This window comes from Nuphar pumila, chromosome 4, assembly GCF_984573655.1.
Source record: "Nuphar pumila chromosome 4, dmNupPumi1.hap1.1, whole genome shotgun sequence".
NCBI classification, from domain to species: Eukaryota; Viridiplantae; Streptophyta; class Magnoliopsida; order Nymphaeales; family Nymphaeaceae; genus Nuphar; species Nuphar pumila.
This window is the reverse complement of record NC_143252.1, coordinates 121,407,950-121,429,408: the sequence shown is the minus strand read 5'-3', so window position 1 is coordinate 121,429,408 and position 21,459 is coordinate 121,407,950. Positions and strand designations below refer to the sequence as shown.

General features: G+C 41.6%; 1 protein-coding gene across 3 annotated transcripts in view; it reads right to left on the bottom strand.

Annotated features, from left to right (window-relative positions):
• Nucleotides 1-21,459, bottom strand: part of LOC149840851 (glucose-6-phosphate 1-dehydrogenase, cytoplasmic isoform-like) — an 87,873-nt gene that overhangs the window by 42,063 nt on the left and 24,351 nt on the right. For all 3 annotated transcript variants that reach the window (XM_090003383.1, XM_090003385.1, XM_090003384.1), the window contains exons 8-11: nt 8,847-8,905; nt 8,200-8,236; nt 6,799-6,870; nt 6,474-6,621 (exon numbers count right to left, since the gene is read on the bottom strand). In XM_090003383.1, the coding sequence (XP_089859509.1) occupies nt 6,474-6,621; nt 6,799-6,870; nt 8,200-8,236; nt 8,847-8,905 (316 nt within the window). The remainder of the gene's footprint in view (nt 1-6,473; nt 6,622-6,798; nt 6,871-8,199; nt 8,237-8,846; nt 8,906-21,459) is intronic.

Genomic DNA, 21,459 nt, shown 5'->3' with positions numbered 1-21,459 from the left:
TCGCGGACGAAATTCTTTTAAGAGGGGTAGGATGTAAAACCCCATTTAAAAAAAAAAAAAAATCTGTTTGGACCCGGGCCGGGTCGGGTCCGGACCCGACCCGGGCCCCCTTTTTATTTTAGGGTTTTCAAAAGAAAAACCCGAGCATTCGGGCGCCGCAACCCCCCCCCCTTTCTTTCCCCTTCGTGTGCGGGCAAGTTTGGGAAACCCACCAGGGGTTTCCCCTTTCGATTGCACCTGTGCCTTTTTGAGGGAGGTTGGAGGGCGAGGGGAGTCACGCCTCCCTCTCGCAGCCCCCGCTCCCCCCTCCGCGCCGGTCTCCTCCCTACTGCGCGCGCCGCCGACGCCGGCCACCACTTCCAGGTACGCCGTTCTCTTCTCCTCCCTCTTCTCTCCTCCCCCCCCCCCCCTCTGTCTCCTCGCCGGGAGGCCGACAGGCGGCGCACGGCCCCTGTCGCGCCCTCCCGCGTCCCCTGTACCTTTCGGAGGGTCGACAGGGAGCCCTCGAGCCCAGTCGCCATTTTTTCTTTTTTCCCTTTTCTACCGGGGATGTCGAAGGGCCAGCAGGGGTCCAGTCACCCCTGCGGCACCTGTTGCCGTCATCGTTTTGGGGGTCGCCATGACTCGGTCTGGCAGGGGGCCAGCCCCTGCCATTCGTTGACTCGGTCTGGCAGGGGCCCAGCCCCAGCCATTCGTCGACTCTTCCGGGCAGGGGCCGAGGCCCTGCCACCTCACCGCCATCGGCAGGGGCTCAGCCCCTGCCGTCTCGTGTCTGTCGGTAGGGGCTCAGCCCCTGCCGATTCGATGTTTCCGGCAGGGGCTCAGCCCCTGCCACTTGACGTTTCTGGCAGGGGCTCAGCCCCTGCCACTTGACGTTTCTGGCAGGGGCTCAGCCCCTGCCACCTTCATTTTCGCAGGCAGGGGCCCAGCCCCTGCCACCTAATCGGTTGGGTTGAGCCCCTGCCACCTTCATTTACGCAGGCAGGGGCCTAGCCCCTGCCACCTAATCGGTTCTGGCAGGGGCTCAGCCCCTGCCACCTAATCGGTTCTGGCAGGGGCTCAGCCCCTGCCACCTTCATTTTCGCAGGCAGGGGCCCAGCCCCTGCCACCTAATCGGTTCTGGCAGGGGCTCAGCCCCTGCCACTTTCGCAGGCAGGGGATCAGCCCCTGCCACTCGGCTGTTGCTGGCAGGGGCTCAGTCCCTGCCACTTGATTGTTTCTGGCAAGGGCTCAGCCCCTGCCACATTTATTTTGCCGGCAGGGGCTCAGCCCCTGCCGCTTCTTTGCGTTGGCAGGGGCTGACCCCATGCCGCCTCAGTAGTTTTCGACAGGGGCTCATCCCCTGTCGCCCCGTTGCTGTCTGGAGGCAACGGCCTGCCCCTTGTCGTTTTTCGGTTTTCGGCCAGCAGGGGCACACCCCTGCTGCCTCTCTTTTTCTCCTATAGGCAGGCTTGTTTTTCTACTTCTCCGCATAATAATTAGAGTAGCACTGTTGCAGACCTCGCATCGGACCCCCCGCTCTGGCTCCGCGGCCCGAGCCTCGTATCATCTACACGCGTAGACGCACGCAGCTGCACGACATCCCGAGGTAGGGGAAAGTCGCACGATGGGTTTGTAAGAATGAAATAAAATTATAAGGATTTTGTGATAGAATAGTTTATTTGGCATGCATTCTCAATCGTAGAATTTCCTAACTGGTGATTGCCTGTGTTGTGTTTCTGCATCTGTAATTTCATACTTATTGTTGAAGCTCTACGAGTAGACTCATTGCTAGAAAGACCGTATTCCTGTATGTTCGCCTGGCTCACTGTTATAAGTTACTATAAATGCCTTATTGATTATTGCCTGATGAATCTTGGAGGTGACTTCTTGATTCTTAGTATTCGAGCATGCCAAGCATAATACAGACATTTATAAAACCTCGTGATAGGCTATCTATCGAAAACCCACAAATTTACTTTGGTAATTAGACCTGAAGAAAAGTATGATACAATAGTACGGGAGGTCATTCAGTACCTCAAAGTGATTAAGAAATTCCTTATTGATATCCATGAGATGATACCGGCCTCCCCAGGCCCCTCTGCTCAGAGAGCAATTCATGTTACATATGAACCAAAAGAATCATAAACCATTATGATGCCCTCTCATCGTAGTTGTACCTCTGGGAAGGTACGATCGTACTTTTGGACAAGTACGTCCCATGTGGGTTACGATGGTGGGATGATGAGGTTGTGGCAACCTCGATTAGTGCAATTAGCAAAAGGCTGAGATCACATAAAAAGGTGACCATTCGCCTTCACAGGCAAGATGCTCGAGTGGGTCTAATAGACCAGAGCATGTAGGATGGGGCGGCTGTTAAGAAACCCCCGTCGTACCCATCCGATCTTCACGGTTCATCAAGGGAGAGGATGGATGGTACAAAGACTCCGATGGACAGGTTGTTAACAACCACCCCACGAGCAAAAGACTCGGTTTTCCCCAGTCATCGGAGTTAGGGGAATTGGGATTACCATAAATTATCCTAGGTGGTAACTCCCAGGCACTTCTGCAGAAGTTGGATGCATCCATGGGCCACAAATGCCTTTGGGGATTTACTCTCTTGGTCACTGACCGTCCCCTTAGGAGCGGACTCAGTCAGCCATCCGGGTTAATGAAAACACCTGACATAATAAACTCCCGGATCCGTCTCGGTTGTTTCTACGTTTCGCGTCTGTGCGTACCCACAAGCCAGTTAATATCAGAACTTAAATAATAATTTTATGAATAAATGTAGATGACTGAGACTTACACTGCTTCAACTAACCACTCTTTGCACTTATTACATTTGTTAGAATAGACTACAACTGCTTTAATTGCTTAAATATCATAACTGCTTATCTCATGAATGTCCTGTTTTATTTTCATTATACTTATTTGTTCGTGCACCTACTGGTTTGTTATGAAACTGACCCATTTCATGGGCAGGTGAGGAGTAGGACTTCACTGGCGGCCGATGGCGTGGTGCAACATGGATCAAGATTCATCTTCTTTCTGCTGACGGCTTAGCTCTGGGACTTTTTGGAGTTTTTCTTAGATTTATTGAACTTTGGAATAAAATGCTCATTTTGTAATAAACTGCAGATTTTAATCGATTGTCTTATTTCTTAAATTCCTTTAAGATGTTGTACATGTGAATGATGGTTTTTCAGCTAACGTACCCAGGATTGTTGACTTGTGTTCCTTTCTAAATGTCTTCCGCTGTTGTTTTTAAATATTAAACTTTAAATCTTTGAAAGGCTTTTCGATAAGGTTTTCGAAATCACAAGTCGAAATTTTGGAGCGTTACACCAGCTGGTTGAAGGACACAAGGGTTACGATCTTGTGGCCCGGGTTTTGACGTATAAGAGATATTATGTTTTTGTTTTAGAAACTATGTGAACCTTCATTGAGACTATTTGATTAAGTCAATTCATGGATTAAATTTTTATTCTATATTTGAATGCTTGTTGGGGTTGTGTATATTAAATATGTAATGTGCCCGGATCCCTGGGATGTTTCTCGCAATGTTTAAAAAAAAATTGTATTTTTCGAGAGTTAGTTTTGAGGGGGGTATATTGGAGGTCTAGTGGGGTGATTGCTTGTGGTGGTCAAACTATTGTTGAGATTTGCAAATATAATTCATTGTGTTATGTGGGATTTTTAAATTTGTCTATAAAATTTCTAAATTTTTACTACTCATTTGTCCTTGTATGGGAAATGATTATTGAAATACTTTCATGATTTTGCACACTTGATTTATGTAATAAAATGTATATTTTTTATATTATGTTTATTCTTGTGAGTGTCTCCTCCGTGGGATTTGTGAGTGTGTTCCTTAGAGAACACTTTTGTGATTATCCACTCTAGTTAGTGGATTTTTGGTTTGTGATTAAAGACTTTTTGCATCTTTACATGATTACTTGTGATTATCCAAATATGCTTTAATTGCATGATTAAAGATATTTTTCCATATTGGTTGTCTTGCGTGTTTTTGCATAATTAATGCTTCTAGCTAAGCGTATTATCAATAAAATCATTTATTTTATTTGTTGCAAGTCGTTAGTTGGCTTGTATTTATCTTCCGCTCATATCTTTCATGACTCATTCATACATACATCAGTTGTATGGTTAACATTGCGCCTAAAAATGAAATAGTTAATTAATTCATGTTTGTCATACTTATCTTGTCGTGATCTTTATTGAATGATTTGAATCATTATATCTTTCGTTGAGTAAAAATGTTTTTTTATTAAAAGAAAATCTATCTAAGAGAAATTTACTCTCCTTTGTGGAATTTTATGAGTTAAACTCCTTTGTGAGTTACTTATTGATGTTGTTTGAAAAATCCATATTTAATGCCTTTTATGCATTAATATGTTTTTTTATGATAAATATAAGTGAGTATTGATTCTGAATAATGCATATTTTTATGAATGTTTAAAGTAATTAATGATTTATAAACTTAGCTTTGAGATATTTTGTGCATGCATTTCTTTCCCTTTATATATGCAATTATGCTCTCTTATGAATTAAGAACTATGATTTCTTAAAATTATCTATTGAAGTGATACTCTCGATGACTATTGGGTTTTGAAAAATTGATAATTTTTTTCTACCTTGAATAATTTTTGAAAAAATGTTAAATTGTCTTATTAACTATTTTCTATAAATTATATTTTTTGGTGTGCTTGGCCATCCACTCTCCATAATATATAACTAATATAGTTATCTTTTGAAATCTTCTTATGATATATATGTATATAGTTGGGATATTTTGTTAGCTCTATTTACATGTTCTCAAGAATTAATGATATCGAAGATCCTAAAGATCCTTGTACAATGGAGCATATGATTGATGATCAAGGCACCCTTTAAAGAAGCACCAAACAAAAGAACTTGATGAAGTTAATGAAGACATTTTATCTAATGGGTTTCTTCTTTTTGTAATTGCAAACATGCAGTGAATCACGTAAGTTTGAGAGAGGGTGTTAAGATGGATGTACTTTTCTATGTATATATATATATACATATATATGTATTATATATATATATATATATTAATACATATAATATATATTCATATATTGTATATAGTATGCATATATATATGGTATCTTAGTCAAATTAGGTTGACTAAGGCTAGCCGTTGGAGGCTAGAAGGGCTCCTCCCTTTTTCTCTCTCTTCTTTCCATTCTTCCTTCTATATATTGTAGTGGGTGTGAGTCAGTGAGGGTTGAGAGAGTGATGGGTAGCTTTTAGTTTTTTGTGTGTTTCTAGTGTATTGTAGTTAGGTCCTTATGTATTTATTTCTTTTATGTATTTTAGTATTCATGAGGAATGAAATCATTTATTCATACAACTTGTATCAAGTTTGTATATTGTGAATATTCAAATACATTTCAATTGGCATTTGGATTACGATTTGGACTGTCTTGGGTTCCATGTTATTTCGTGACAGATCTTGCTTGACTTTGTGCAAGTAATCAGATGTGTGTTACATGGTGAATTAAGTATTTGGGATTTTTTAATCTACAATTAAAGAAAAATACATATTGAAATTGGTTTTAGTAAGGTCCTGTCATTAGCACTGCAACTATTTATTTGTTTTTTCTAAATCTACAAAAAGGGGCCTTTTATTAGTTGTTGATTAGCAAATTCATGTTATTCATATATTCAAATTAGATAAGCATGATTCAAAATTCTGGTGACGTTTTGATCAGATATTGAGCAAAGAATTTGTGAGGCCTTGAAAGTGTCATAATTTATGCTTTTAAAATCTTAAAAAAATGGTTATAATAAGAATCAGAATATGAAATAGGCAAGGTATTATATGAAATTGTACAGATATATTGAAAAGGAAGAATTACTGCAATTACTATAGCAATAGTACCCAAAACATGATTTTGAAAAGGAACTTGCAGTTCATAATGGCAGGTGAGGTAACATGATCTCCCTTGGTATGGAAATTTCATACACATCTATACGTGCAAGATTTTCCTTTCTCTCAATTTCTTTTATTTTTTTTAACATTATTTTGCCTAGAACTTCAAACCAAATTGTCATACTTTTTCTTCACAAGGGTATACAAAGATGTCAAAGAAGCTCGAGAAAGAGAGGCTATCAAAGTTTTCAAGCAGGAAACTAATTTTAATGAAGAATATCATTTTATTAATTGTAATTTAATATCTCCTCTAGAACTGTTTGATTGAGTGATTATAATCTGTTCTAATGAGAAGTGTGAAATTGTTTACATGTGCATTGCTAAGGTTAGATTTTTTTTTTTGCTTTTTTGCAGTTAACGTGCATTAACCTCAAAGGGTCTTTTGTTCCATGTTATTCGAATTCTATTTTTCCCCTTGTGAAGATAAGCCTGAAAGATTCTACCCAAGCTATGCTATGAAGGCACATAGTACTTATCAGATATCACAGATTTTTTTTTTATCACAATTACGCACCTTCCCATCTTTCATTGTGAATTCGGAAAATCACAGTTGCAAAAGTTGGCGTATTAGAATTCTTAGGAACTGTTGGATCATCTTTGTAACCTTCATACTGTCCAAGAACAACATCTTCATCCTCTATGGGCAAGACTGAACGAAGAACCTGGATTACATCAGACCATGAATCAGGACATGCTTATAACATACTTGCTGAAATACATTAAGTGAACCTAGGCCAACTATTGATTGACCCCTTGGCAGAGGAAAGAAAAGTAATTAGTTAGAAAGGGTCATAATAACCATATTCATTTATTGATAATAATTGGAGAAAATTACAAACCTTCACTTTCTCATCTCGAATATGCTCAGGTTTAAGAGATACTGGCTTCTCCATTGCAACTAAACAAAAAACCTGAGAGAACAACAGCTATTAATACTAATCAACTTTGATTTTTCTAATAAATCTGAGGATTAGACAAGTAAATACAAGACATTCTATGACCACCAAAGAAAATAATGATGAAAAAGTACGAGGAAAACGATGAAATAAAAAATGTTGAAAACTTGAAATAAACGTTCAATTCAAGTCATAACATGCATTGGAATTTAAGCACATATAGAAACAAAGTAGGAAACTTGACCAAAGTCACAGGTTTAAATTCATATTGTAAATACATTACACTAATTGTTTCCTCTATCTCAAAAGAAAAATCAAGAAGCCTCAAACCAGATGTGGGTTTAAGACCTTATCATTTAACAGAAGCAAGAGTTTACAATGTTTAACAGGTATAATGCAAATTCATGTCATTTTTCTCATTAGTTTTGTGAAACTACCAATCAGATGACTAACTATGCTGCTTTGAGGTGCAGAAATACTAACACTTGGACTTAGATTTGATCATGGAAGAGCTTGCTTGTTAGATATTTCTAAACTGTTACTTCAACAAATGCTTCTGTATCTCAAGTTCTCAACCTATATCTCAATAACTAAGACATGATCCATTCCATATGATTCTTTATGTTTTAGATATTTGTTCCCATCATGTTTTATATGTTATATGTCTGTTTATTAATTACTGAAAAAATATACCCATTTATCAGTCATTCAAAATATGAAAATTGTGTACGCTCATTGTTTGGGCTTCTGTAGCCAATAATCCACAGTCAGTCTTGTCGAGGTTACTTCATCTCTTTTGTCATAACTTACATGTAGTATAAGTTTTCATTTAACTTTTCACATTCTTTGATCTTTCTAAAAAAACTTGCAATACTATTTGTATTTAACATTGAGTTACATTCATTGATATAAATTCTTTCAGATTTCTCAATAGAATCACCATTATTCCAGAATCTTCTTCCATTGCTTAACAAGAATTATATCCATCTTTTTACTTTTTTTACTGTCAAGAACCAAGAGTATTGGGATACCTTTGGTCTAACAATCACATGCAAGCCATTTTTTAAAATTCTTCTCACAATGGGTGTATTAAGTTTTGTGCTTATGTATCACAACTAAATGCTTCTCACAGAAGAAGCACTAAGTTTTACATCTGAACTCATTCTGCCCTACCCTATCAGAAATTTCAAGCATAACAAGTATGAGAACAACCATATTATAATTGTGTGATTAATTAGTAAAATTACCTTCCCAAATATTCTTATAAGCTTCCAATAATTTTTGGGTTGGTGATTAATAATTTTTTGTATGTATCATTGCATAAATCAAGCAAGAAGTTCATACCTGCAGCAAATGATTTTGAATGATGTCGCGGATAATTCTGCAAAAGAATCACACGATGGAAGAAGTTACCATTTGAAGGTGTCACCTCTTATAACTAATGTAACATGCAAAAGTCAACTGCTACAAATTTATGCAATGAAAACAGGCGACCAGCAACCATTGAAATTAGAAACACTATAAGTTATAAATGAATAAACACACAACCTAGTAGTATAAGCAAATCACAATTACTCTTCCACAAAGAGTAAAGAGAGGTGATCACAGTTTGGCGTGTATACACAAATGTCATTAAATCAAGTTGTTACCGCAGGATTCAATAATGATTGTACACTTAGTGCTCAACAAGATTTTAAACACAATTACATTATTGCAGTAGCTTTTTAAGTTGTAGGACAAACTTATGGTTTCAATTGTCACACTATAACACTGTATAAGTTGGGAAAAGAGAAAAGGAAAAAGAAAACCATCTTGATTCCCCAGTTTACTCAGTCTTAAGAACAGTCGGTGGCAAATGAACCATGACAATCACACTGTTTAACCCCAACCAACTTTGTGACAATTTAGTCGATGGCATTTATTACAGTGTCTTAAAGCATAACCATGCATGAATGCCACATGTATGTGGATAAGAAAAAGACAATACATACCCATATTGATCAAAATATCCACCACGTCCTTCAGTTCCAAAATCCTCCCTGAAGACAATCTGTGAAGAAAGAAAAAATAGCAAAGTTTTGAAACATTTCATGAAAACAAAGGGTTATTATTTCCAACATCAGGCAATAGATAATATAATTGGAGTGGAACTGTATTTTCACTGCCAAAATTAGAAATCACCATCAGTGCTCAGTATTGATTTGTCCAATATCCTATATGGAAAAAGAGAAAAAAGAAAAGGCAAAAGAGACAACTGAATGCTCCTAACCTATGTCACATGTTAAAATGTAAACTGTAATATATATATTATTTAATATTATTATATTTTCTTTTATTATTTTCTTTTTCTATTTTTCTTTATTTTCTTTTTTAGCATCTAGTTCAATAGAAACTAGATATTTGATCCAGTCAAGTTCCTGTTGGAACTTGACTGTGCAAATAGCTGTTGGACTGTAGTCCAACTGTAATATCCGAAAGAATTAGGGTATATTTAGTCGATTTGGGTATAGGACCCGATATCCGGACCCATAAAGGAATCGATAAATGGGTGTTAAATTCGGATTTCTATAATGAATTTAATTAGGAAAATACTCAGGCATTAAGGTCGGATCCACAGTTGGACCCGCAAGGATCCACTGAGGATCCATTAGCCCTGAGAGACCCGGATCCATGCTCATGTTGGATCGGGTGTTGCGGGTCGCAGGGTTTGGACCCGGACCCGAGTGCGAGCATTTTTAAATAAAAATCAAGAATCGTGCCTCAAGCACGATTCTTGCAGTTTCAAAAAGGCGAGAAGGGAGAAAGGGGGAGGTTACGCCGAACGTAACCAACCCCTCTTTTCCCGGAAGGAGGAGGGAAGGGGGAGGAGCTCGGCGTTAAAAAGGAGGGGAAACCCCCACATCTAGGATTTTGTTTCCCCCACTCGACCTCCCTCCCTCTCCCGACCGGTGCGCACGCAGTGAAGGAAGGAGCCCTTCACGGCAGTAAGGGGGGGGAAACACGATCGGCCTGCACCTCTTCACGCCGGAAGCCACCAGCCGCCGGAAATCACCGTAATCAGGTACGGCTATCCTCGGAAATGGGTGAGAGATCGAACGTGGGTTCGATCTTGTATGAGGGTTTGAGGGTAGGGTTTGGGGGTTTACCTTAGCCCTAAACCTAAAACCCAAATCGGTAAGATTGGGGTTTCAAATCTTCCATGCGAGGGGTTTAGGGGTAACGATCTGGGTTGGGAAATGATGCGGGGGGGGCAAAGACAGCCGGATACGGCAGCCAAGTTTTGCTTGGAATACCCCGGATTTGGGGGATTTTGTAACCTGGAAATCGATGAACACAGGCTGGGGGTGTGTGAGTGAGTTAAGCTAGGGGTTTTTGCTATATCTCGTGTGCTCAACTGTGTAGTAGATCATGCTATACATAACCTGTTATTTTCTTTGATATTTTGAAAATATTTGCTTTGAATACAACATGGAAATGATAAGTTAGAAGCTGAAACATTAGATGAAATTGAGGGTGTGTTTAGACCATGATTCTTACCATTAACTCGGTGAAGTAAAATATGTTATTGCTGCATGCATGAGGATTTTGCTACGTCTGAATTTACACCTTTGTACTCTTGAAAATTGAGGGAGAAATGGAAAATTTTGGTTGCTGTGTCAAATCTGTTATCATATAATAGAAAAGATGGGGTACAAGGGTTGCACAGGTGATGTAACAGGCATGACAGCAGCCTACCTCGTTGGATACCTTCAATGGGTACCGATGGCTGCCAATATTAGTATCTTTATGCCATTACTGTCTCTCCATGGTCGGCTGCTAAGAGTGATTTCTTTGTATAAAGACCACCAGCCGTAGGGGACTGGCATGTTGTGTTCTTCTCTGTTTTTGTTGTGTGTATGCAGTAATATTAGCAGGGGATGCGCTGGATGCTCTCATCTAGCTAGTATAGCCAGCAGTCGTGGCAAGCCTAACTATTTCTTCTAGTAGGTGCTGGGATTTTTACATCATCCTGATGGATGGATGAATGATAGTATTCCATTTTATGATATTTAAATGGGAGTTTGGTTAGTATACTGCTGGTTGTCTTAATCATGAATGCTTGTTGAAATATGTGGCATGATTACATGGAAGTATGTATTGTTTAAAGCCTTATGTGCATATATGGATCAATGTGGGTTTTAAAATGTGATATCATGCATAGATTGTTGTCATGAATTTATGAACGATGGATGAATGCATAAGAGGTAGGGGGTGACATAGAGACACTTGTACATGGATAGTACATGCATATGGTGTGGTAATTTGTGCACTTTATTAAGAAAGTTGGTTTTGTTTCCACATTGGCTGCATCATCTACACAACGTAAGATGGTGGCATACCACTACACTGTTCACATGGTATTCGTGGGCGGAAGTCCCATATGATCTCTCGCAGAGGCGTATGCGAGTTTTACACTTCACTTTTGCATAGGGTGTTGCAGAATTTAGAACTGAATTAAATAAAAATATAATAAAGAACAGTGTAACTTTTGATCTGAGGTCTTCCATCTGGAGAATGGAGATCTTAGAGTTTCCAGTCCTGGGGAGACTGTGAGGATATAAAAAAAAACTCCGTGTGCGTGAATTTTTGGTCCCCAGAACCCGATATGGAGGTTCTTTCTCCTGACCACGGTTTTAGGGAGAACCCGCCACTTTACCCGGGAGTGGTGGTGATGGTCACAGCTGTGAATTTGTTGGTACCAAAGGAAGTGGCACTTGTGGGCGTGGGGTGTCTCTTGTGTCCCCGACATTAGATGGGGAGGTCTAATGTTCCGAGGGTGACTCGGTCGAGGGCTAGGTTGGGACCCAGTAATAAAATACCAAATTGTGTGTGAATCTACCCTGGGAACCTACTTGACCTCGGGGTTTTTACCCGTTTGGTGTATCCGCGGGCGATGGAAATTTAAAAAGGAGAAACCTAAAGTTGTATGCATTAAATAAGGTTATGCATATGGAAAGAAAACTCAAACTTAAATATAAGATAATGAGGAAGCTATGCATTTTCTTCTTTGCACTAAGTCATGCATCGATTGAAATGATCTCTAATTCATGATATGGTAAATGTATGCAATTCATTTCTTAAAAGCATGTTGAAATGTTTTATTTTTGCTATGTATTACTGACTTACTGTCCTTTAGCCGTGAGTATGAAAAATCTATTACACTTATGCATGATTGGATGTTGCATGTTGGTGGTATCGGCACTCACTCAAACTCACATATGAAATCGCACTCATGATCTTTGTCTCACCTAATTTCCTTGAATTAGTAGTGCTCAGAATTTTGTTCTGACCCTTCTACTTCGTTGGTTTTACAGGAAATGGAGGGCAGTGAGAGATGAGCTGTTCACTATGGATGGACGAGGTTCACAATTTGGAGTGGATAGTTCGGCAGTGGCATAGGGATTTTATGTTTGTGTTTTTGGCTCCATAATTCTTTTCAATTCCTGAACTCTTTGATTGTATGAAGAATGGTAACAACAATTTACTTCGGTTCATAAATAATAGGTTGGTGTTGCTACTCATTGATGATGATTGTCAGTGCTTTGTGATGATGGAATACCCAATGGAAAGTGGAACTGTGAGGACCCCAGATCCTTGGGAAAGTTTCTATAAAAAAAAAAAAACAAAAAAGAGGGTTTCTTGCATTTTTGCAAGGGAAGAAGTTGGGGTCGTTACAGGTTTGGTATCAGAGCCATCATAAAGGACTGAAACTTTTATCATCTCTAAGTAGTAAAAGATCTTTATTTTTGTAAGAAAGTCCTGCCCGGAATATCCACTGGTTGTGACCCGTCCTCCAGAGCAGTCATCCTCACTGGTAAAGTTATTTAATGTTGTTATTTAAAATTATATGAATTATACATGATTTATTGCATTCATAAGTTTGATGTGTTTGATTAGTATGGAATTAAAAGTTTAATATGTTTTTACGAACGTTCTTGTTCGTGATTAAACCCGAGAGGGTAGGACCACTATGAGGTTAATCATGTTATTAATGTGGGTATTGTAGATGTCACATTATACCCGCAGGGGTGCTTCGTCATCTACTGCTGCTCCCGCAAACTGGCAGGAGCAGAGAGATTTTATGATGGAAGTCATTCACACCCTAACCGAGACTATGACGGCTCAGGCAAATCAGACTGCTCAGGCTTTGCAGGCTGCACAGGCCATGCAGGCGGCGCAGGCTGCTCAGGCAGCACAGGCGGCTCAGGCGGCGGCGCGTGACCATCCGATCGACATTGGTACACATGTGGGTGGTGTCTCGTTCGAAAGGTTCCTGAAGTTAGACCCGCCAACTTTTTCAGGAAAGTCGGACCCAGAAGCCGCCGAGAGCTGGGTCGAAGAAATGGAACGAGCGTTCGACGTCCTACCTGTTCCCGAGGACAGAAAGACTCCATTTGGCACGTACCGTCTGCAGGGAGATGCCAAGAAATGGTGGGATACCCTACGAAGGGTAAAGTTCGCCGGCCAGGACGAGATTCCCTGGGGATTGTTTAGGGATGAGTTTTTGGATGCATACTTTCCTCCTTATGCTGAGGAACAGATGCAAAGAGAGTTCCTTGATCTGACTCAGGGAACCATGAGTCTGGTGGAGTACACTACCCGGTTCCGGAATCTCGAGAAGTATTGTCCGAACCTCTTTAAGAGCGAGAAGGCAAGAGCGGCCAAATATGTGCACGGACTGAAAGATGGGTTGAGGACTCGTGTTCTGACTAGCCGGCCTCCTACGTTGGCCGATGCTATCGAGTCAGCCACTGTCCTAACCAAAGATTGGGAGAAGTCTCGAGCTACGTTTAAGAAAGGAGGCGGCAACGGGGATGGTTCTTCTGGTGGACCAAGGAAGAACCCACCAACCGGGGGTAAAGTGCATGGTGGCAAGAAACAACGGACCCATGGTGGGGGACAACAGGGAAGACCCCAGCACCAGAGGCAGCAGGGGAGGGCCTCGCCCATGTGTCGTAAGTGCGGCAAGAGCCATCAACCAGGCTTCTGTCCATTGTTCAAAGGGGTTTGTTTTCAGTGCCAGCAACCGGGGCACATCGCTCCCTTCTGCCCAAACAAGCCAGCATCCGCAGGCCAACCGCAACAGAGGCCCCAACAGCCACAACAACAAGGTCCACGAAGAACCAATGGGCGAGTCTACGCTGCTACAGCAGCCCCTCAGGACGATCAGCCTGACCTGATCGAAGGTATATTCCTAGTTGCTGATTATATAGCACGTGTGATGTTTGATTCGGGTGCAACCCACAGTTTTATTTCTTCTGCATTTGCAAAAACACTCAATTTAATTCCTTCTAGCCTCGAAAAAGTTTTGGATGTGATGTCACCAATGGGTGTGTCTTCTTCCTGCGGGAAGTATTTTCCCGCGATATGCGTTGTGATCGAGGACCATGAATTGTCCGCTGATTTGGTTATTTTGGATATGACCTTTTATGACGTTATCTTGGGTATGGATTGGTTATCAAAACATAACGCGACTCTCCAGTGTCGGGGCAAGAAAGTGATCTTGGAGCGCCCCGAATTGTCTATGTTGTGTTTCTTTCCGCAGAGACCGACCAGTGGAGTAAAGGTTGTCTCCGCCTTGAAGGTATCCAAGTATTACAAGCAAGGTTGCATGGTGTTCTTGGCTAGTGTATCCGCTCAAGATAATCAGGCGATACCTTTAGATCAACTAGATGTTGTCTGCGAGTTTTCGGACGTTTTTCCTGAGGACTTACCGGGGCTTCCCCCGCAGCGGGAAGTCGAGTTCTCAATTGAGCTAGTGCCTGGTACGACACCAGTCTCTCGCGCCCCGTATCGTATGGCACCCGCGGAATTGGGAGAATTAAAGAAACAATTGCAGGAGCTCCTGGACAAGGTATTCATTAGACCAAGTGTGTCTCCTTGGGGAGCACCGGTCCTTTTTGTTAAGAAGAAGGATGGTTCTATGCGGCTTTGTATTGACTACCGCATGTTAAATCAAGTGACCATAAAGAATAAGTATCCCCTGCCGAGAATTGACGATTTGTTTGATCAATTGAGAAAGGCAAAAGTATTCTCAAAAATTGACCTGCGGTCGGGATATCATCAACTGAGGATTAAGACTGAGGACATTCCAAAAACAGCTTTTCGGTCCAGATATGGGCATTATGAGTTTTTGGTGATGTCGTTTGGACTCACTAATGCTCCTGCGGCGTTTATGGATCTAATGAATCGTGTTTTCAGATTATGGCTGGATTCTTTTGTCATTGTGTTTATTGACGACATCTTAATCTACTCGGAAAGAGTGGATGATCATAGGGAGCATCTGCGTATTGTACTGCAGACGCTGAGGGAACATAAGTTGTACGCTAAATTCTCAAAGTGCGAGTTTTGGATCGATAGAGTGATGTTTCTCGGTCACGTAATATCAGAAAAGGGTGTTGAGGTTGATCCAGCCAAGGTAGAAGCTGTGTTGTCTTGGGAACAACCAAAGACTGTGACTGATATAAGAAGTTTCTTGGGACTGGCGGGGTATTACCGTCGATTTATCCAAGACTTTTCTCGTATTGCAGCACCAATGACTAGGTTGTTGCAGAAAGGGGTAAAGTTTGAATGGTCCCCTCGATGCGAAGATAGTTTTCGGGAATTAAAGAAACGGTTGACCACGGCCCCAGTTCTGTCATTGCCTTCCGGTACAGGTGGTTTGGTGGTATACAGCGATGCGTCAGGGACTGGGTTAGGGTGTGTTCTTATGCAGCACGGAAGGGTTATAGCATATGCTTCCCGACAGCTGAAGGTGCATGAGAAGAATTATCCCACGCATGACTTGGAGTTGGCGACAGTGGTCTTCGCGTTGAAAATTTGGCGCCACTACCTCTATGGGGAACAGTTTGAGGTTATGTCCGATCACAAGAGCCTCAAATATATTTTCACTCAAAGGGATTTGAATTTGAGGCAGCGGAGGTGGTTGGAGTTCTTGAAGGATTATGACTTTTCCATCGCTTACCATCCGGGTAAAGCGAATGTGGTGGCGGACGCGCTCAGCAGAAAGGGATCAGTCACAGCGGCAATCTTGTTAGAACGTAGTTGGGATATGGTCGAGGAGTTTGTCAGATGGCAACCTTTTGTGGATAACTCTGGACGCATCCTTTGTTCAGGGATGCGGGTACGACCAGAAATATTGGGACGGATCGAAGAACTTCAGTCGGACGATCCAGATTTTGAGAAATTATGTGAGAGTGCTAAGAAACCAGAAGCACAATTTCGCAGAACAGAGGATGGAGTCATCATGTTTGGGGATAGATGGTGGGTCCCGAAGGCTTTGCGAGAAGAGTTATTAAGTGAAGCTCATAGGTCTAGGTTCTCTGTTCACCCTGGCTCCACCAAGATGTTCAAGGATCTTCAGAGGACGTACTGGTGGAATGGAATGAAGGGGGATGTAGCGGAATTTGTGTCTCGATGCCTCACGTGTCAACAGGTAAAGATCGAGCACCAAAGACCTGGTGGACTTCTGCAGCCACTAGAAATTCCAGAATGGAAGTGGGATGATATTTCAATGGACTTTATCATAGGATTTCCTAAGACTCGACGTCAGCATGATGCCATTTGGGTAATTGTGGATCGTTTGACTAAGAGTGCGCATTTTCTTCCGATAAGGATCAGCCAAAGTTTAGAGAACTTGGCCGATCTCTACGTAGAGGAGATTGTTAGGCTCCATGGTGTGCCTCGTTCTATAGTGTCAGATCGAGACCCAAGGTTTACATCTCGATTTTGGCGACAACTGCAAAAGGCTCTTGGTACTACTTTGAAGTTCAGTACAGCTTTCCATCCACAGACGGACGGGCAATCAGAACGTACAATCCAAACTCTCGAGGATATGTTGAGAGCGTGTGCCCTGGACTGGGCAGGAGATTGGGATAAGCACGTAAAACTTGCGGAGTTTTCATACAACAATAGCTACCATGCTAGTATTGGGATGGCGCCGTATGAAGCTTTGTATGGTCGACCATGTAGGTCTCCAGTGTGTTGGGGTGAAGTTGGGATTAGAGCGGGGGAGTCTCCCGAAATCATTCAGCATTATACGGATCAGGTGCGCTTAATACAGCAAAAGTTGGTCGCGGCTCAGAGTAGGCAAAAGAGCTACGCCGATCGACGGCGTCGCGAGCTCAATTTTGAGGTTGGCGACCACGTTTTTGTTCGGATTTCACCTACGAAAAGTGTTTTTCGGTTTGGTAAGAAAGGAAAGTTGAGTCCCCGATACGTGGGACCTTTCGAAGTTCTTGGTCGGGTCGGAGAAACTGCATACCGTATAGCACTTTCTCCTCAGTTTTCACAGATTCACGATGTGTTCCATGTCTCTATGTTGAGGAAGTATGTACCAGACCCCTCGCACATGATTCGTTATGAGGCAATCGAGGTACAACCCGACTTAACTACAGATGAAAAACCGATAGCGATTGTGGAACGCCAGGAAAAAGTGTTACGCAGTAGGACGATCCCTTTTGTAAAGGTGCTCTGGCAGCATCATGGGTTGGACGAATGCACGTGGGAACCTGAGGCGGACATGCGCCAATATTATCCACACTTATTCGGTATGTTCAAATTTCGTGGACGAAATTCTTTTAAGGGGGGTAGGATGTAATATCCGGAAGAATTAGGGTATATTTAGTCGATTTGGGTATAGGACCCGATATCCGGACCCATAAAGGAATCGATAAATGGGTGTTAAATTCGGATTTCTATAATGAATTTAATTAGGAAAATACTCAGGCATTAAGGTCGGATCCACAGTTGGACCCGCAAGGATCCACTGAGGATCCATTAGCCCTGAGAGACCCGGATCCATGCTCATGTTGGATCGGGTGTTGCGGGTCGCAGGGTTTGGACCCGGACCCGAGTGCGAGCATTTTTAAATAAAAATCAAGAATCGTGCCTCAAGCACGATTCTTGCAGTTTCAAAAAGGCGAGAAGGGAGAAAGGGGGAGGTTACGCCGAACGTAACCAACCCCTCTTTTCCCGGAAGGAGGAGGGAAGGGGGAGGAGCTCGGCGTTAAAAAGGAGGGGAAACCCCCACATCCAGGATTTTGTTTCCCCCACTCGACCTCCCTCCCTCTCCCGACCGGTGCGCACGCAGTGAAGGAAGGAGCCCTTCACGGCAGTAAGGGGGGGGAAACACGATCGGCCTGCACCTCTTCACGCCGGAAGCCACCAGCCGCCGGAAATCACCGTAATCAGGTACGGCTATCCTCGGAAATGGGTGAGAGATCGAACGTGGGTTCGATCTTGTATGAGGGTTTGAGGGTAGGGTTTGGGGGTTTACCTTAGCCCTAAACCTAAAACCCAAATCGGTAAGATTGGGGTTTCAAATCTTCCATGCGAGGGGTTTAGGGGTAACGATCTGGGTTGGGAAATGATGCGGGGGGGGCAAAGACAGCCGGATACGGCAGCCCAGTTTTGCTTGGAATACCCCGGATTTGGGGGATTTTGTAACCTGGAAATCGATGAACACAGGCTGGGTGTGTGTGAGTGAGTTAAGCTAGGGGTTTTTGCTATATCTCGTGTGCTCAACTGTGTAGTAGATCATGCTATACATAACCTGTTATTTTCTTTGATATTTTGAAAATATTTGCTTTGAATACAACATGGAAATGATAAGTTAGAAGCTGAAACATTAGATGAAATTGAGGGTGTGTTTAGACCATGATTCTTACCATTAACTCGGTGAAGTAAAATATGTTATTGCTGCATGCATGAGGATTTTGCTACGTCTGAATTTACACCTTTGTACTCTTGAAAATTGAGGGAGAAATGGAAAATTTTGGTTGCTGTGTCAAATCTGTTATCATATAATAGAAAAGATGGGGTACAAGGGTTGCACAGGTGATGTAACAGGCATGACAGCAGCCTACCTCGTTGGATACCTTCAATGGGTACCGATGGCTGCCAATATTAGTATCTTTATGCCATTACTGTCTCTCCATGGTCGGCTACTAAGAGTGATTTCTTTGTATGAAGACCACCAGCCGTAGGGGACTGGCATGTTGTGTTCTTCTCTGTTTTTGTTGTGTGTATGCAGTAATATTAGCAGGGGATGTGCTGGATGCTCTCATCTAGCTAGTATAGCCAGCAGTCGTGGCAAGCCTAACTATTTCTTCTAGTAGGTGCTGGGATTTTTACATCATCCTGATGGATGGATGAATGATAGTATTCCATTTTATGATATTTAAATGGGAGTTTGGTTAGTATACTGCTGGTTGTCTTAATCATGAATGCTTGTTGAAATATGTGGCATGATTACATGGAAGTATGTATTGTTTAAAGCCTTATGTGCATATATGGATCAATGTGGGTTTTAAAATGTGATATCATGCATAGATTGTTGTCATGAATTTATGAACGATGGATAAATGCATAAGAGGTAGGGGGTGACATAGAGACACTTGTACATGGATAGTTCATGCATATGGTGTGGTAATTTGTGCACTTTATTAAGAAAGTTGGTTTTGTTTCCACATTGGCTGCATCATCTACACAACGTAAGATGGTGGCATACCACTACACTGTTCACATGGTATTCGTGGGCGGAAGTCCCATATGATCTCTCGCAGAGGCGTATGCGAGTTTTACACTTCACTTTTGCATAGGGTGTTGCAGAATTTAGAACTGAATTAAATAAAAATATAATAAAGAACAGTGTAACTTTTGATCTGAGGTCTTCCATCTGGAGAATGGAGATCTTAGAGTTTCCAGTCCTGGGGAGACTGTGAGGATACAAAAAAAAACTCTGTGTGCGTGAATTTTTGGTCCCCAGAACCCGATATGGAGGTTCTTTCTCTTGGCCACGGTTTTAGGGAGAACCCGCCACTTTACCCGGGAGTGGTGGTGATGGTCACAGCTGTGAATTTGTTGGTACCAAAGGAAGTGGCACTTGTGGGCGTGGGGTGTCCCTTGTGTCCCCGACATTAGATGGGGAGGTCTAATGTTCCGAGGGTGACTCGGTCGAGGGCTAGGTTGGGACCCAGTAATAAAATACCAAATTGTGTGTGAATCTACCCTGGGAACCTACTTGACCTCGGGGTTTTTACCCGTTTGGTGTATCCGCGGACGATGGAAATTTAAAAAGGAGAAACCTAAAGTTGTATGCATTAAATAAGGTTATGCATATGGAAAGAAAACTCAAACTTAAATATAAGATAATGAGGAAGCTATGCATTTTCTTCTTTGCACTAAGTCATGCATCGATTGAAATGATCTCTAATTCATGATATGGTAAATGTATGCAATTCATTTCTTAAAAGCATGTTGAAATGTTTTATTTTTGCTATGTATTACTGACTTACTGTCCTTTAGCCGTGAGTATGAAAAATCTATTACACTTATGCATGATTGGATGTTGCATGTTGGTGGTATCGGCACTCACTCAAACTCACATATGAAATCGCACTCATGATCTTTGTCTCACCTAATTTCCTTGAATTAGTAGTGCTCAGAATTTTGTTCTGACCCTTCTACTTCGTTGGTTTTACAGGAAATGGAGGGCAGTGAGAGATGAGCTGTTCACTATGGATGGACGAGGTTCACAATTTGGAGTGGATAGTTCGGCAGTGGCATAGGGATTTTATGTTTGTGTTTTTGGCTCCATAATTCTTTTCAATTCCTGAACTCTTTGATTGTATGAAGAATGGTAATAACAATTTACTTCGGTTCATAAATAATAGGTTGGTGTTGCTACTCATTGATGATGATTGCCAGTGCTTTGTGATGATGGAATACCCAATGGAAAGTGGAACTGTGAGGACCCCAGATCCTTGGGAAAGTTTCTATAAAAAAAAAAAAAAAAGAGGGTTTCTTGCATTTTTGCAAGGGAAGAAGTTGGGGTCGTTACACCAACAGCTATAATAAATGTTGTTGGACTATAGTCCAACAGCTATAATAATAAATGTTGTTGGACTATAGTCCAACAGCTATATTAAGAGACGTTGGAATCCAACGTCTCTTTTGGAGAGCTCAAAATGAGCTCTCCTCTCTCTTCCACTTTTTTGTATATATAGGGGTAAACCCCTTCAATGTAAACGATCCATGCTTCTTAAGCATTTTGTTCATGAATAAAGTATTATTTATTTTTCAAGTGTTCTTCCTTTTATACCCTTTCAAGGGTCATGCTTGTAGTGTCTCCAATAGACACTTGTTTGTGAGTTATTTGTGCATTTGTTGAAGACCACCATTTCATTACATGGTATCAAAGCTACGAAATCCTTAGATCTTGAAGTGTTTCCGTCTCGATTTCCGTGCCACATTTACAAAAGGTGTTTCATCACCTTGTTCTTGGCTCAAGAAGATTTGTTTGAAGAAAGGCGAACTTGTGCTACAAAAAATTTTGGTTTTGTATCCTCTCTTATTCCTTTGTCTACTCTTTTTCTTTTCTTTTTATTTTTCTCTCTCTCTCCTCCTATTTATTCCTCTCTTACCCTTGTAAAAGATGGATGACAATGATAAGATCACCATCATTCCTATGAAACTAAATGATACTAACTATGTAATGTGGGCTTCGGTTATGAAGCACCACATTTGGGGAAAAGGTTTATGGGGTATAGTGGATGGTTCCGA